Raw genomic sequence first — 16108 nt, forward strand, 5'->3', positions numbered from 1 at the left:
AACACATTTAGGCAAAGAAGCAATTTGATATAATTAATTTTTGAAGGGGGAAATATAATTCTATCGACTGTATATTAATTCAGGAGATATGTTTGCACCCTTGAGAAAACACTGAAACCACACAACAATTTCATTGCAGTATACTGCCTAAATCCTACCATCAAATCCTTGTTGTTCAGTTTGCCATTGATGAAATCCGAAAGAATGTTAACTTCTTAACAAACTACACAATATTAGAACATTACATGCACAATTCTTACAATGAAATGGGAACCTGTTCTGCAACAATGGATCTCCTTTTCAGAAGCCATGGGAACCCCCTTAACTACATCTGTGGCAAGACAGACAAGCTAAAGGCTGTCATCGGTGGGCTCACCTCTCATAACTCCAATCAGATGCCACACATCTTAAATATCTACAAGATGCCACAGGTAGGTGTATTCACCATTTAAGGAGGAACAACCACTTGGGACCATAGGGGAGTAGGCTTTCCCAAGTTGCTGTCTACCACACCTGTTAAAAAAAGGGTAAGGCTCAACAGCTCTCCTCTGGTTACTTATCTCAACACAGATCCTATTCAATATGCACTACGTTAGAGCCCTAGCACTTCAGGTTTTTTGGGAGAGGGAAATCTGGAGTGAAGAAGCAGGAGTGTGTATTATGCAGTGTATTATTTTATTGTCTGTAATTTCCCCACTAAAACTGGCCCTTCACAGTATTTAAGAGAATGTTTCAACTCTCAGGTAAGGGGGAAAGAGCTGGGATTGGGAAAGTTGGACTAGAAAAAAATGAGGATTAAGGATTAAAGCAGGGGAGGTCAGCATTCCTTTCTGTAAGGCCTGTTGAGGACCACATGTCAGTGGTGTGCTGCTCCAGATGCAAAAGTGTGCAGAGGAATGAATGCAACTTTTAACTTTATGCAGAAGGCTAGTTTCTACCCAATTACAAACTCCTCCATCAAGGGAAACAAGAAGCATTATCGGAGTTTGAGGACACATTCCAGCCAGGCAAAAAGCACTTGGGTTGTGAAATGGAGCCAGTGAAGGCTCGTGGCTTGGGACAAGCCCTAGGGCCAGATACAGAGGTCAGGAGGGCAACTATCAGCCTCCTAGCTTGAGGCTCCCTATTTCTGGGCTAAAGTAATCATATCGTTCGGCTCCATGAATTCTCCACTCCAAATCAACTTCCCTACAAAAATAATGTTACTCTTAAATATTATTTGGGAGTTCTAACATTAGTCTACATTTAAAATGTGTGTACCTTTTAAGCAACAGTCCCCACAGTGAAGCACCAGTGTTACAATGAGCTGTCATTCTGCAAGACCTCTTAAGTATTTTAACTGCAAGCATAATGAGAATTTGTTGTTAGTTCTAAAAGGTTTCTTCTTTCTTCTCAGCTTGCTTATGACTCCTTTGATCCCACTTTGAGTGACAAAACACAGTTCCCTTCTGTCTATCAGATGATCTCCAATGAACGTCCTCAGTATGCTGGGATTGTTCAGCTGCTTCAGCATTTTGGATGGACCTGGATTGGCCTTATTCTTTCAGATGACAACAGTGGAGAAATGTTGCTGAGGACTCTTGAGCCTTGCCTACTCCAGAACAATATTTGCTTTGCCTTTAAGGAAATTATGCCAAACCTGAAGAAGCACTGGGGAGAAACAATGGAACTTACGGATCATATGGAAATAAAACTTAATAATCAGTTGAAAAGAATAAGTTCTGTTCTCTCATCCACTGAAACCAATGTGATTCTTGTGCATGGTGACTCACGGTCAATGGAGGGCTTACGAATGATTTTATATTTACATGAATTTAAAGAAATGAAGCCCATAGAGAGGGTCTGGATCATAACAGCCCAGTGGGATTTTACATCTGTTCTCTATCATGGGGTATTCACACCAAAATCCTTCAACGGCACCTTGTCCTTCGCACTCCACACAAATACTGTGGCAGGATATGAAGAGTTTCTTGAGGATTTAAATCCTCATCAATCTGTGACTCTTTTGATGCACGCATTCTGGGCCAATGCATTTGTTTGTTCATTCCCAGAATATAACGTGATTTTATCAAATGAGACAAATTGTACTGGGAAAGAGAACCTCAGGAGCCTCCCTCAATCTGTGTTTGAAATGGGGATGTCTGGCCAGAGCTACAGTATCTACAATGCTGTTTATGCTATTGCCCATGCTCTCCATGCCATGTTTTCATCTAGATCAAGGCAAAAGGCAATGGGAGGAGAAGGCTCATGGAATATTCTAAATGTTCATCCATGGCAGGTAGGAAGTCTCTCTTGGCTTCCACTATGGTAATGAGCTAGAAATCTGTATGGACAGAACTGCCTTACAAACGGTGGATTTAAAATCCTTGATCTAGTGTAGCAGGTTATAGAAGTTCATAGGAGCTCCCAACACCAGGCCTGCACAAATTGTGTCCTAAAAGCATCCAGTGCCCACCACATCTTCTGGCATTGCAGGTGCTTGAGGTCCCCTTGTATTTTTTTTCTATTTGCAGCCAAGGAGTAGATGTATCAAGCCTCTGATGGACCACCCTAATTTGCAGGTGGTGGATTGTTCTTGCAAGATTAAAGTACACACAAGAGAGTACTTTGGTAGCCAATTCAGTTCCTTGGCTGGTTCAGTTAGCTGAACCATATTGATCATATAAATCCAAGGGACGTTTGCTTATTAATTTAAGTGTGCAATTCTATACATAGTGACACTGGGCTAAGGATAGTTAGGACATACTGGATCACTGGCTGGGTCCTGGCTCAATCAGGCTACACTGGCATAAGTCCCTCATCCACAACTGAGCCAGCAACACCTCACCATTCCCCTCCCTCCTCAGCCAGGGCTCCCCCAACTCAGCTGAGGCCGGCATAAATGAAGCAGGTGTAAGCCTGCAAGAGGGACATTCTCAGTGTGTGGCAGAGGTGGGACCAAGGGTTGGGGCACTTACACTGCATCCCACATCTTTTCAGCTCAGTCATGTAACCTCCAGTCCCAGTGTTCCTGAGATGCAGAAACAATTTCTGGTCTATGTTTGGATATCATCAGATGACATTCAGAATCAAGATAAGTGCACCATATCTTTCAAAAATGCACTAATTTGGACACCTCCTCTAATCGTTATGCCTCCCCTAGAAGAATTCTGTTCAGAGGAGAACTTGCTACTCCTCACACAAATGTTACAGAGAAACAGGGTGTGTCAGTGTGCAGGCAGACAGAGCAGGGGGATCTTGGGCCTTCAGAGGTCATGGGATGATGACCTCCCCCACAAGAAACAGAAGGTCCCTGCACCAAATCAGATTTTATTTATTTATTTATTTTATTTTATTTATATACCGCCCTAAGCCCAAGGGCTCTCAGGGCAGTGTACATAACAATAAAACAATCAGAAAATATATAAATACAATAATACAATGGAATCAAACCAAACAGACGTAAACAAAAATCGAAACAGCAGCAAAATACATCAATAAATATTAATAGTACACATTGAAATGCCTGGGAATATAAAAAGGTTTTCACCTGGCGCCGAAAAGATAGCAGCGTCGGCGCCAGGCGCACCTCATCGGGAAGACCATTCCACAATTCGGGGGCCACAACCGAAAAGGCCCTATTTCTAGTCACCACCCTCCGAGCTTCTCGATGGGATGGTACTCGGAGGAGGGCCTTAGATGTTGAGCGCAGTGTACGGGTAGTTTCATATTGGGAGAGGCGCTCCACCAGGTATTGCGGTCCCATGCGAGATGTAAGTGTTGTTGAACCGATTGGGAGCAGTGACCACAGTGCTATTAAATTAAACGTACATGTAACTGGCCAATTGCCAAGAAAATCCAACACGGTCACATTTGACTTCAAAAGAGGAAACTTCACAAAAATGAGGGGATTGGTAAAAAGAAAGCTGAAAAACAAAGTCCAGAGGGTCACATCACTCGAAAATGCTTGGAAGTTGTTTAAAAACACTACATTAGAAGCTCAACTGGAGTGCATACCGCAGATCAGAAAAGGTACCGCCAGGGCCAAGAAGATGCCAGCATGGTTAACAAGCAAAGTCAAGGAAGCTCTTAGAGGTAAAAAGTCTTCCTTCAAAAAATGGAAGTCTTGTCTGAATGAAGAAAATAAAAAAGAACACAAACTCTGGCAAAAGAAATGCAAGAAGACAATAAGGGATGCTAAAAAAGAATTTGAGGAGCACATTGCTAAGAACATAAAAACCAACAACAAAAAATTCTATAAATACATTCAAAGCAGGAGACCATCTAGGGAGACAATTGGACCCTTGGATGATAAGGGAGTCAAAGGTGTACTAAAGAACGATAAGGAGATTGCAGAGAAGCTAAATGAATTCTTTGCATCTGTCTTCACAGTGGAAGATATAGGGCAGATCCCTGAACCTGAACTAACATTTGCAGGAAGGGATTCTGAGGAACTAAGACAAATAGTGGTAACGAGAGAGGAAGTTCTAAGCTTAATGGACAATATAAAAACTGACAAATCACCGGGCCCAGATGGCATCCACCCGAGAGTTCTCAAAGAACTCAAAGGTGAAATTGCTGATCTGCTAACTAAAATATGTAACTTGTCCCTCGGGTCCTCCTCCGTGCCTGAGGACTGGAAAGTGGCAAATGTAACACCAATCTTCAAAAAGGGATCCAGAGGGGATCCCGGAAATTACAGGCCAGTTAGCTTAACTTCTGTCCCTGGAAAACTGGTAGAAAGTATGATTAAAGCTAGATTAACCAAGCACATAGAAGAACAAGCCTTGCTGAAGCAGAGCCAGCATGGCTTCTGCAAGGGAAAGTCCTGTCTCAGTAACCTATTAGAATTCTTTGAGAGTGTCAACAAGCATATAGATAGAGGTGATCCAGTGGACATAGTGTACTTAGACTTTCAAAAAGCGTTTGACAAGGTAACTCACCAAAGGCTTCTGAGGAAGCTTAGCAGTCATGGAATAAGAGGAGAGGTCCTCTTGTGGATAAGAAATTGGTTAAGAAGCAGAAAGCAGAGAGTAGGAATAAACGGACAGTTCTCCCAATGGAGGGCTGTAGAAAGTGGAGTCCCTCAAGGATCGGTATTGGGACCTGTACTTTTCAACTTGTTCATTAATGACCTAGAATTAGGAGTGAGCAGTGAAGTGGCCAAGTTTGCTGACGACACTAAATTGTTCAGGGTTGTTAAAACAAAAAGGGATTGCGAAGAGCTCCAAAAAGACCTCTCCAAACTGAGTGAATGGGCGGAAAAATGGCAAATGCAATTCAATATAAACAAGTGTAAAATTATGCATATTGGAGCAAAAAATCTGAATTTCACATATATGCTCATGGGGTCTGACCTGGCGGTGACCGACCAGGAGAGAGACCTCGGGGTTGTAGTGGACAGCACGATGAAAATGTCGACCCAGTGTGCGGCACCTGTGAAAAAGGCAAATTCCATGCTAGCGATAATTAGGAAAGGTATTGAAAATAAAACAGCCGATATCATAATGCCGTTGTATAAATCTATGGTGCGGCCGCATTTGGAATACTGTGTACAGTTCTGGTCGCCTCATCTCAAAAAGGATATTCTAGAGTTGGAAAAGGTTCAGAAGAGGGCAACCAGAATGATCAAGGGGATGGAGCGACTCCCTTACGAGGAAAGGTTGCAGCATTTGGGGCTTTTTAGTTTAGAGAAAAGGCGGGTCAGAGGAGACATGATAGAAGTGTATAAAATTATGCATGGCATTGAGAAAGTGGATAGAGAAAAGTTCTTCTCCCTCTCTCATAATACTAGAACTCGTGGACATTCAAAGAAGCTGAATGTTGGAAGATTCAGGACAGACAAAAGGAAGTACTTCTTTACTCAGCACATAGTTAAACTATGGAATTTGCTCCCACAAGATGCAGTAATGGCCACCAGCTTGGATGGCTTTAAAAGAAGATTAGACAAATTCATGGAGGACAGGGCTATCAATGGCTACTAGCCATGATGGCTGTGTTGTGCCACCCTAGTCAGAGGCAGCATGCTTCTGAAAACCAGTTGCTGGAAGCCTCAGGAGGGGAGAGTGTTCTTGCACTCGGGTGCTGCTTGCGGGCTTCCCCCAGGCACCTGGTTGGCCACTGTGAGAACAGGATGCTGGACTAGATGGGCCACTGGCCTGATCCAACAGGCTCTTCTTATGTTCTTATGTTCTTAAGTTCCGACGAATGCAAGCGATCTTATCTTGGAAGTGTCCAGCAAACTCTTCACAGCGGGCTACAGATGAATCTATAGTATCCCGAGGGCCAAGATGTAAAAGCCCTCGTACAGTTTTAAAAAGCTCCGCTGGGCGGGAGAGTGATGCCTTAATACTGACAGCAAAATATCTCTTTTTTGCTGCCCTCACCGCTGCTATATATCGCTTAGAGCAGGCACTTACCAAGGCATAATTGCATTCGTCGGGAGTCCGCCTCCATCTGCACTCAAGCCTCCTCCTCTTTTGCTTCATCGCTCTCAGCTCCGAGGTATACCATGGAGCTGTATGAGCTCTACATAGGAGGGGGCGCATGGGAGCGATCGTGTCAACCGCCCGGGTCATCTCCGTATTCCACAGTTCAACCAGGGCTTCAACAGGAGTGCCAGTCTTCTCAGTCGGAAAATCCCCCAGAGCCTTTTGGAAACCCTCAGGATCCATTAATCTCCGAGGGCGGACCAATTTAATAGGTCCCCCACCCTTGCAGAGGGAAAGGGTCGCCGTAAGTCTAAACCTCAGCAAGCGGTGATCTGTCCATGACAATGGGGTAGATGAAAAAACCCCAACCTCCAGATCACCATCTCCCTGTCCAGTGGCAAAGATCAAATCAAGGGTATGTCCCAACACATGCGTTGGGCCAGTAACAAACTGAGACAGCCCCATGGTTCTCATGGAGGCCATGAAGTCCTGAGCCCAGATAAAGCAGTCTCGGCATGGATGTTGAAGTCCCCCAGTACCAACAGTCTAGGGGACTGCAACAATACCTCCGAGACTACTTCTGTCAGCTCAGTTAGGGAATTTGTTGAGCAGCAGGGCGGGCGGTACACCAACAAAATTCCCAGCCTGTCTCTCTGGCCCAGCACAAGGTGGAGACACTCCAAACCAGTCGTCACCTGTACAGGGTGCTCGGTGAGTGAGAAAGAACTCCTATAGACCACGGCAACCCCGCCTCCCCGACCTTCGGCTCTACCATGATGCTGAACTGTATACCCAGGTGGGCAAAGCTGGGTAAGAGCAACTCCTCCCATATCACCCACCCAGGTCTCGGTTATGCACGCCAGGTCGGCCGCCTCCTCCACAATTAAATCATGAACAAGGGAGATCTTATGCTGTACCGACCTGGCATTTAACAACAGCATATGGAGATCCGAAGGCTGACTGATAGGACAACCAGCAGTCCTGGGGGTGTGAGGAGAACCGGAACGGGTCACAGACACTACTTGTCTGGGACGGGTTCCCCTTACCTGGCATGTTCTCCTCACAACACCATACCTCCCATTACCCGTCACTATGCTAATTGGGGCCCCCGAAGGTCTCCCCGGTTGACGTATAATACACTCTCCCAGGCACATATTAAAAGAGATAAAAACACCAATACACACACACCTGGTCACATTCACACCAAATGATACACATTTACAGCAAAACACACAAAGAATTCACACACATACACACACTTCATCAATAATACGATACAGTAAACATACACACAATACACTCAGACAATATTAAAATAACTACAACACATTCCAACTAAAAACTCATACACTAACAGCTCAATCATTCACGAAACATAATACACATTCAAACATATTCATTACATCCAGGTGGCAGCAATGAGTAAAATGTTGCAAGCTCAGAGCCGCAGCTATGTTAACAACACTGGCCGTTCTTAAAGAGGCCGTAATAGCAGCAACACAAGGATGACACGATGGCGATGGGACAAAAGGTACAAAACTGCAGCAGTATCCCAAAACAGCAAAAATCGACGTTCGTGTCCCAAACAACGGCGATCCGCTCCGCCTCCAATAGCAGAATAGTGAAGACAATGATGGTGAAGACGTCCAAGCAACCAACAAACAGCAACGATGATCAACAACGCAGCAAGGCGGAGAGCAGACGAACGACGGCAGGGCAGAGCAGAGCGTTTTGTTTTAATATATTTTAATGCCTGTTTTTATGATGTTCTATAGTGGTTTTGTTTGCCACCCTGGGCTCCTACCATGTCGCTTCGCTTAGCTTGACGCTCTGCTCCACACTGTCATCCGGACAGAAAGGCTGCTCCTTGGAGCGCAGCTGCTCCCACAGTGACCCTCCAGCACTTTCCCCGAGAGCCACCGAGTCTGGGGGAGCACCATACCGAAAGATACAGCCCCAGTCAGTTGCCAAAAAACAGACTGCCTGCCTGGAGATCAAGGACACTTTGTGAGTAAAGGGCTACTCATGAGGAAGCTACTCATAATGGGCAGACCAACCTGCTCAGACGATTCAGATGTTCTGCAGCTATGCTCTGAAGTCCAATGGCTAAAAGCCTCCAGTTCCTAGAAAAGAGAACTGGAATAACATCCTTGTGCTAGTTTTCTGGTGGGCCAACCAGCTGGTAACGGAGCAGCATTGTCTTTGATTGTGGACATTTTCTGGACATTGTTTCTGATGGGATTTATGGGATAAAACATGTCTGTAGTTCTATCCCTAGCAGAGAAAAATTGCCAAAATGGAATGAACAATCAACCAGCCCACTACCCTTGCACCCTATACAGCAGAATAAAGCAAGCAAGCCTTCTTCAGTAAAGTATATAAAATAATCTTTATTCACAACCCTTCTTGTATACAGTGATACAGGCTCAGCTTATAAATTGGAAAGAAGAAATGTGGTTCCTTTCAGTCCATTGTTATCAGCTTCTGGCAAGCAACCACATGCCTGCTTGTCTCCATGTGGTTAATGGAGAAATCAAATGACAGAACCAAGGAGGGGAAAGGGGAGGGCAAGTCAACAAACAAACAGGAAACTACATCATATCAACTATAGACCTTCCCTGATTCTGGCTAGAGATAAAACTTCTAATTTAATGTATTAAAGTATATACACCTGCCCCACGCAGTGGAGGACAGGGCGGTGCAGGCAGGGTGGAATTTCATGCCTGACTTCCCAGTACTGACTGTTGCTATCACTTACTGAAAGAGAGAGTAGGTAATGGGCGAGGCTCAGGAAGCTAGAGGAACAATGCCACCCTGCCTGTGATGCCCTGCTGACCACTAGCAATGTAATAGTAGTATCACTGGCACCAGAGCCTACATTTCTCAGCATTTGGTTTTCCTGTGAAATTGCTATGTCAAATAACAAACATCACACCCTCTCTCTCGCCCTGCCTGCTTCTGACAATGCCACTCTACCTACAAGAAGTTATGCAGATAGGATGAAGTAAACGGAGTGAGAAAGGCTGCAGTCCAGTGGTAGGGCATCTGCCTTGCATGCTGGAAGTCCCAGGTTCAATGCCATACATCTCCAGGTAGGGCTGGGAATGTCCCCAATCTGAACCCATGGAGAGATGAACTGCTGTCAGTCACTGTAGACAATACAATGAGCAATATAGACTTGGTGTATAAGGCAGGTGTGTAGTCATCAAGGGTCTCAGGGGGTCATAGACCCCTTATGTTTTTGAGAGCCAGGTCCTAGCAGGGTTCCTATGACTCCAGTTTCCTATAATCATGAAATAATCATGAAATAGGAGTGTGTTAGCCACTAAAAAGGATCTTCTAACTTGCTTCTTTGTCTTTTTCTGCTGATCAGAGACAATCAGAGTGAAAGGAGATGAATGAGCCACTGACAAGACCCTTCACTTATCTCTGACAGTGAGAAAGAACAATAAAATGGTGACAGTGACAGAGAAGCAGAAAGCACTATTTATGCCTGGCCAGATTATTCTATAATTTAAGAATGTTGCATAATCTTAGAAGGACACGCTGTGGCTATTATGAAGGAACTTTGCACTTCTGCATTTGCCACTACACTACTGTAAGGCAGCTTCCTCTGTCTGAAGGTTCAGAGAACTCCCTAACATGGTTGCCTCCCTGGCTTGTGTTTCAGATTGAGGAGATCAGTAATCATATTTGAGTCATTAAGAGATAGAATGTGGCTGAGCCGGTGCACGTGCGCACCCGCGCACCCGCACACACACACACGGTTACTCGGTTGATACAGCAATGCTTGGAGTAAATGTTTCTTAAAGAAATATTGGGTGTTGAGAGTAGAACACAACATTGGGGAAACAAAAACATGCTCTACCAAAATCGGAGCTGCAAATTCTGAAGTGAGAACTGAACATTAAGTGTTTCCAGATCTGTGGTTTTAATACTGTTCCTTAAAATATTTTATTTCCTTCACTGGGAATCACAGGTCCATCATGTTTTGTTTCATCTTAGATCACGTAAAATATAGCAAGTGTTTTCCTCTGTCCTATACCAATCATACGGCTATTGGTGCATATCATTAGAATGGCAAACGGGGGTTGAATGTGAACAGATTGGCAGCAAATTGTAAGCAAATGGAAGTATCAAGTTCCCACTGCTTGCTCCAGTTCACTTTGTTATCCCCTCCAATGTAGCTCCACTCCTTCCTGAAACACATCCGCTTCAACAATAGTGCTGGAGAAGAAATATTCTTTCATGAAAATGGTGAGTTGGCAGCTGGCTATGATATCATCAACACAGTCAACTTCTCCAATGCATCCATCCAGAGAGTCCGTATTGGAAGGATGGACCCACAGGCTCCTGAAAGAAAAGCGTTCACCATCAACGGAAGTGCTATTGTGTGGAATCACAAGTTCAAGCAGGTGGAAATGACTCTTATTTTATTCACTCTTCATTATTGCAAGAGAGCAGAAAAACACTGCTGGTCAGGTCCTTGACAGTCCCTAATCCAACTTGTCTAGATTTCCACAATATTCACCACAATTTTTGTGTGTGAATCCTGAAGGATTCCAGGAATCGTGACAAGTCTTTGTTATTTTTGTATAACTAATGCATTGCACCCACACCTGAAGGAAAGAACCAAAGTACAGGTATTTGGGTAACTAGGCCCCTGACTTTATTTAACATTGAACCGCATTCTAATTTTGTGAGAAACAACTGCTAAGGAGACAGCTAGCTCTTGAACATTCACTCAGATGTTAATACCAATGGGCGAGCCAACTCTCCTTGGATGACATGCAACATTACCTGCCTTCTTTCTACATGCCCACATCTTTAGCTGCAGAGGGATTCTCTTCTTACATAAGCACAAACCTCACATGTTTAGGTGTGTGAGCTGGCCTGGAAATCACTTTTTATCATATAGGGGCCTCAGGTTGTTCCATAGTGAATTCTCTCTTTCTCCTTTGCTGCCAAATGTTAGGAACATCCCATGAAAATACTGCTACCTATTAAGTGAGAGGGTGGGTGGTAGGCTGCCAAATAAAGCAGTGGAGATCAGGGTGCTGCTGACTTAAATATTCACTTCCAGCCCTGCATGCTGCCACCCGTGTACACACATGTCCTGATGCCTTGTCTAAACCTCTTTCCTTGTGGCTCTTGTTAGAAGCTGCCCCGATCCACATGTGTTGAGAGTTGCCATCCTGGGCACAGCAAGACCATTCGTCAGGGTGAACAGATTTGTTGTTATGATTGTCCCCACTGCTCTGAAACAATGATTTCAAACCAGACAAGTAAGTAGAGATCCCACACTTCTGTGGGGAAAGAATTCCAAATTTATATGAATTAAATTTCCTCCAAGAGTTGGTTCACATGTGCATTGTTGATCAGTAAAATCCCACCACATCAAAGGTTGACTTTCATATTTTAATGGTTCATTAAGAAAATGAACAGAAATGTTATATCCCTTCATAGGTCATTCCTTTTTTAGAGAATGACTTCACATATTTGGCTGTTGGTATTCAGTTGTATATTGTTCATGTGTATAGAATTCAGTTTACATTTACAGAAATCATTTCATGAGCAAATCTGAGTTTCATTTTTCTCCAGCGCATACATAATTCAGGGAAGTGGAACCTGTGAGCCTCCAAATGTTATTGAACTGCAGCTCTCATCAGACTCAGCTGTTATGGCCAATGGTCAGGGATGACAGGATCTGGAGTACCATAACATCTGTGGGACCATATATTGTCTGTCCCTGATATAAGGGAATTTACAAACTGGGCTTCTCTGCTTTTTTCCCCTCTGCCTTTAAATATTTATTTAAAAACATTTTAACCACACACAGTTCAAAACAAATGTCCTTTCCACAATTATTCCACTTTGTGAAGCCACCAAAGTATATTGAGTTATAGGACAGATAGACAGAGATGGATGGAATGAACTGAATATTCCCTTGAATATCCATGGTATTAAGAGAGTTCTCCATTATCAATATGCTATCAGTCATTCAAAGTAAAAGGACAGGACAGTATTGAATTGTACTTTCGAGATACAGAGAGTGCATGTGTGTGAACATGGTCAAAATTCTGATCTCAAGATGGGAGAAGGTGCAATGTAAATTCATATCATATTTTTTTCATCCGAGCCCCAGACCACCTAATGTGCATGGTAATGAATTTTCCTCCAACTCTTAGTAGGAATGAGATGCTCACACATACTGGTTGTGTGAGCCTGATATCCTTTTTTGTATATTGAAATCCATTTCCATGCGACAATACAAATAAGAATATAAGAAGTTGCCTTAAATTGAATGAGACCACTGATTCACTCATTTGGTCATTTCTAACTGGTAGCAGCTCTTCTGGGTTCAGACAAAAGTGTTTCCCACCCAACCTGGAGATGCCAGGAGTTGAACCTGGGACCATCTGCATGAAAAGCAGATGCTCTGCCACTGAGCTGCAGCACTTCCCAATAACTTAATATATTGATGGCATCTAGAATAAATGGATACATGTGCATTTATTGTACTTCTGACTTTCAGATGCAGAGCATTGCCACAAGTGCCCTGAGGATCAGCACCCAAACAAGAAGCAGGATCACTGTCTCCCAAAATATGTAAGTTATCTATCATATGGAGAACCCCTGGGAATAATATTGACTTCGTTTGCTCTTTTCCTTTCTCTGATCACCCTTGTGGTAATGTGGATCTTCATTCAACATCAGGATACTCCCATTGTCAAGGCCAACAACTGGAACATCACCTGCACCCTCCTCGCTTCCCTGTTGCTTTGCTTTCTGTGCTCCTTCTTATTCATTGGAGAGCCTGGGAAAGTGACCTGCTTTCTGAGGCAAACTGTGTTTGGAATCATCTTTTCCCTTGCTGTGTCCTGTGTGTTGGCTAAAACCATCACTGTGGTTTTGGCTTTCATGGCTACCAAGCCAGGAAACAGGATGAGGAAATGGGTAGGAAAGAGGGTGGCAGTCTCAGTCATCATCCTCTGTACTCTTATGCAAACTGGCATCTGTGCAGTGTGGTTGGCAACCTCTCCTCCCTTCACCGAGTTGGACATGCGCTCCCATATCGATCAGATCATAGTGCAATGCAATGAGGGCTCAGACATCATGTTCTACATAATCTTGGGCTACATGGGGTTTCTGGCCATCATCAGCTTCACAGTGGCCTTCTTTGCCAGGAAATTGCCTGATACTTTCAATGAAGCCAAGCTCATCACCTTCAGCATGTTGGTGTTTTGCAGTGTTTGGGTATCTTTTGTCCCAACTTACCTGAGCACCAAAGGGAAATACATGGTCGCTGTGGAGATCTTCTCCACCTTGGTCTCTGGGGCTGGACTGCTGAGTTGCATCTTCCTGCCCAAAGTGTACATTATTATAAGAAGGCCTGAGCTGAACACCAGGGAACAGCTAGTAAGAAAGAAGAATTTAAATATGTGACTGACTTCCCACCCGTTTTTCATGTGCTTCTCTTTTTTCCCCCTAAACCAAAAGTGCTCCAAAAAATTGGTCTTTCTTCATAGGGAAGGTTTCCCAGATTCCCAGTTAAACCTTTATAAAATATGCTAAAAAGGATGCTTTTATCTGTCTATATAGGGAGTTGTGTATGTGTGTGTGTGTGTGTGTGTGGGTGGGTGGGATGACATTCTGAAGTGGGCAGTCCAATAGCAGAAATAGCCTTGTTTCTATTAAAGATGAGACATCTCCAGTAACGCTTCAAGTTATGGTCTTAATGTCTGGTCAGGTTTACACTTTAAACCTGTGGGAGGGATACTGTGTCCTCCCAGAAGTTGCTGATTTTCATTAGTCTGGTTTTCATTAGTCCCAGTCGCCATGGCCAGTGGTCGGGGATGATGGGCGCTGTAGTCCAGCAACATCAGTAGAGCCACTGGATGCCCACCCCTGCCATAAGCCATGTTGGGACTCTGTGTAACAAAGCAGGTTAAAATGTAATATGTAGATAATTGAAGAGAAGGGAGGCATTCCTTCAGATCTCATTCTCAAGCTGTTTAGTGGGTTTATCAGACAAAACCAAGACATTTGTTTATGCCAGGAAACAAATCATCGGCCCTGTTTCCCTTCCCTTCATTCTGCCCAAAGCATAGCAGCTGGGTTCCTTCTAGGGTTGCCAGGTTCATGGCCTGAGACTGATCCTGTATCTTTAGGAAAAGAGAAAGTCACCCAAGTGCAGGTGTCCTTGCAACACTGAAATGAGAAAAAACCACAAGGTGGAATTCTCCCTTCCCCCTGCACAACTTCTAAAGATACAGAAGACCTCTTGGACACCGGGCCTGAATTCCACCTTGTGGTTTTTCCCATTACAGGGTTCCAAGAACACCTGCACTTGGCTGACTTTCTCTTCTCGTAAAGATACAGGATCAGTCTCAGGCCAGGAACCTGGCAACCCTAGTTTCCTTCTCTATCACAACACAGCTGATGGAGAGAATGCTCCACCCTTCTTTTTCTACAGGTAGAATCTCCAGGCAATGTCCAAATGTGGTCTCCTCAGGAGTCATTGACTGGTTGGTGCCTGCTGGTGTGGATCAGGGACTACCCTAAAAGGCCAGTAACTAGCAAAGGACCCATGAGACTTGGGGGCCATCACAGATGAGCAAATGGATAGAACAAAAACTAATACCATTTTTCATCATTCACTTATCCATTATTTCAATCTGACATCTGTGCTGTGTGTCTGACAACCTCCTCACATCACCACCCCCATTTATAACATGCACTCTATGATGGTTTTGGAGATCTTGGTCATTGGTTACTCATGCTGGATTTCATCCTCCTCCTAAGATTCAAATATATGTGTATTGACAACTGAGCTGAACGCCAGAAATGAGCTAGTCAATGGTAATTGGATGATTTCCTTTTTTCTGATCCCTTCCTGCATATCCCTATGTTATCCCCCTCCCCAGATTATACTATGTTGTGCCTATCTTCATCTTTGTAAAATCCTAGCAGTTGTACATGCTCATGAAATAATAAACAACAGTGGTGTCTGTCTTTGTTGAGCATTTTCCCTTCCTGTTTCTACACTGGATGACACTTAAAATATTCATGACTTAGGGTGCAATCCTACTGTTAATTTTGTTTGGCTGAGGGGATACAGGATGTGGCAGACCTCTAGCTGAGCTGGCTGGGTCCTGATCAGCCAGGCTATGCCGGCACAGATCCTTCATCCTGGCTCATCCAGCCCAAATTAGCTCAGACAAGGTTCAGCTGACTCAACCAAGACTGGCGGAAAGAGGAGGTATGGAGGGGGAGGGGGATTTATGCCATAATCCTACTGCCATTCAGCTTGGTCATATGACCTCCAATCCTGGTGTAAATTAAGCCAGCTCTGCTGGCTCAGCTGGTATTTTCCCCTCCCAATTGTTCAAAATTTAAACCATCTTGAATTAATCTATAGGATTGTGCCCTTAAATTATACTGGCTTCCCTGATGTAGGATCACTACCTTATGGATATGTGTGAGGGGAGCAGTGTGGTGACTGCTGGCCTTTGCATTATCCGGTTCTCATTTGGGCTGGAAATTAACATTAATGGGGCCAGATGAGGAGCGGCAGTGGATGCTCTCTTGCCCTCATTACAGCTGCATAAAAGGCATATGGTGTGTGTGAAAGTGCAGGATATTGGTCACTGGGGGAATTTGTGGTGAGAGGTAAGGGGAAAGGAGCAGGTAGACTT

The 16108-nt window shown here is 44.1% G+C and overlaps 1 protein-coding gene and 1 non-coding gene across 2 annotated transcripts; one reads left to right on the forward strand and one right to left on the reverse strand.

Moving 5' to 3' along the window:
* Window positions 1-287: 287 nt before the first annotated feature.
* Window positions 288-13856, forward strand: LOC133367466 (vomeronasal type-2 receptor 26-like). Its single transcript, XM_061591569.1, has 5 exons — window positions 288-431; window positions 1397-2278; window positions 10598-10825; window positions 11569-11695; window positions 12946-13856. The coding sequence occupies exons 1-5, from the start codon at window positions 288-290 to the stop codon at window positions 13854-13856; spliced, it is 2292 nt and encodes a 763-aa protein (XP_061447553.1).
* On the reverse strand, window positions 12799-12873 carry TRNAE-UUC (transfer RNA glutamic acid (anticodon UUC)). Its single transcript has one exon. It is a non-coding gene; the product is annotated as a tRNA-Glu (tRNA).
* Window positions 13857-16108: the final 2252 nt, after the last annotated feature.

This window comes from Rhineura floridana, chromosome 11, assembly GCF_030035675.1.
Source record: "Rhineura floridana isolate rRhiFlo1 chromosome 11, rRhiFlo1.hap2, whole genome shotgun sequence".
NCBI classification, from domain to species: domain Eukaryota; kingdom Metazoa; phylum Chordata; class Lepidosauria; order Squamata; family Rhineuridae; genus Rhineura; species Rhineura floridana.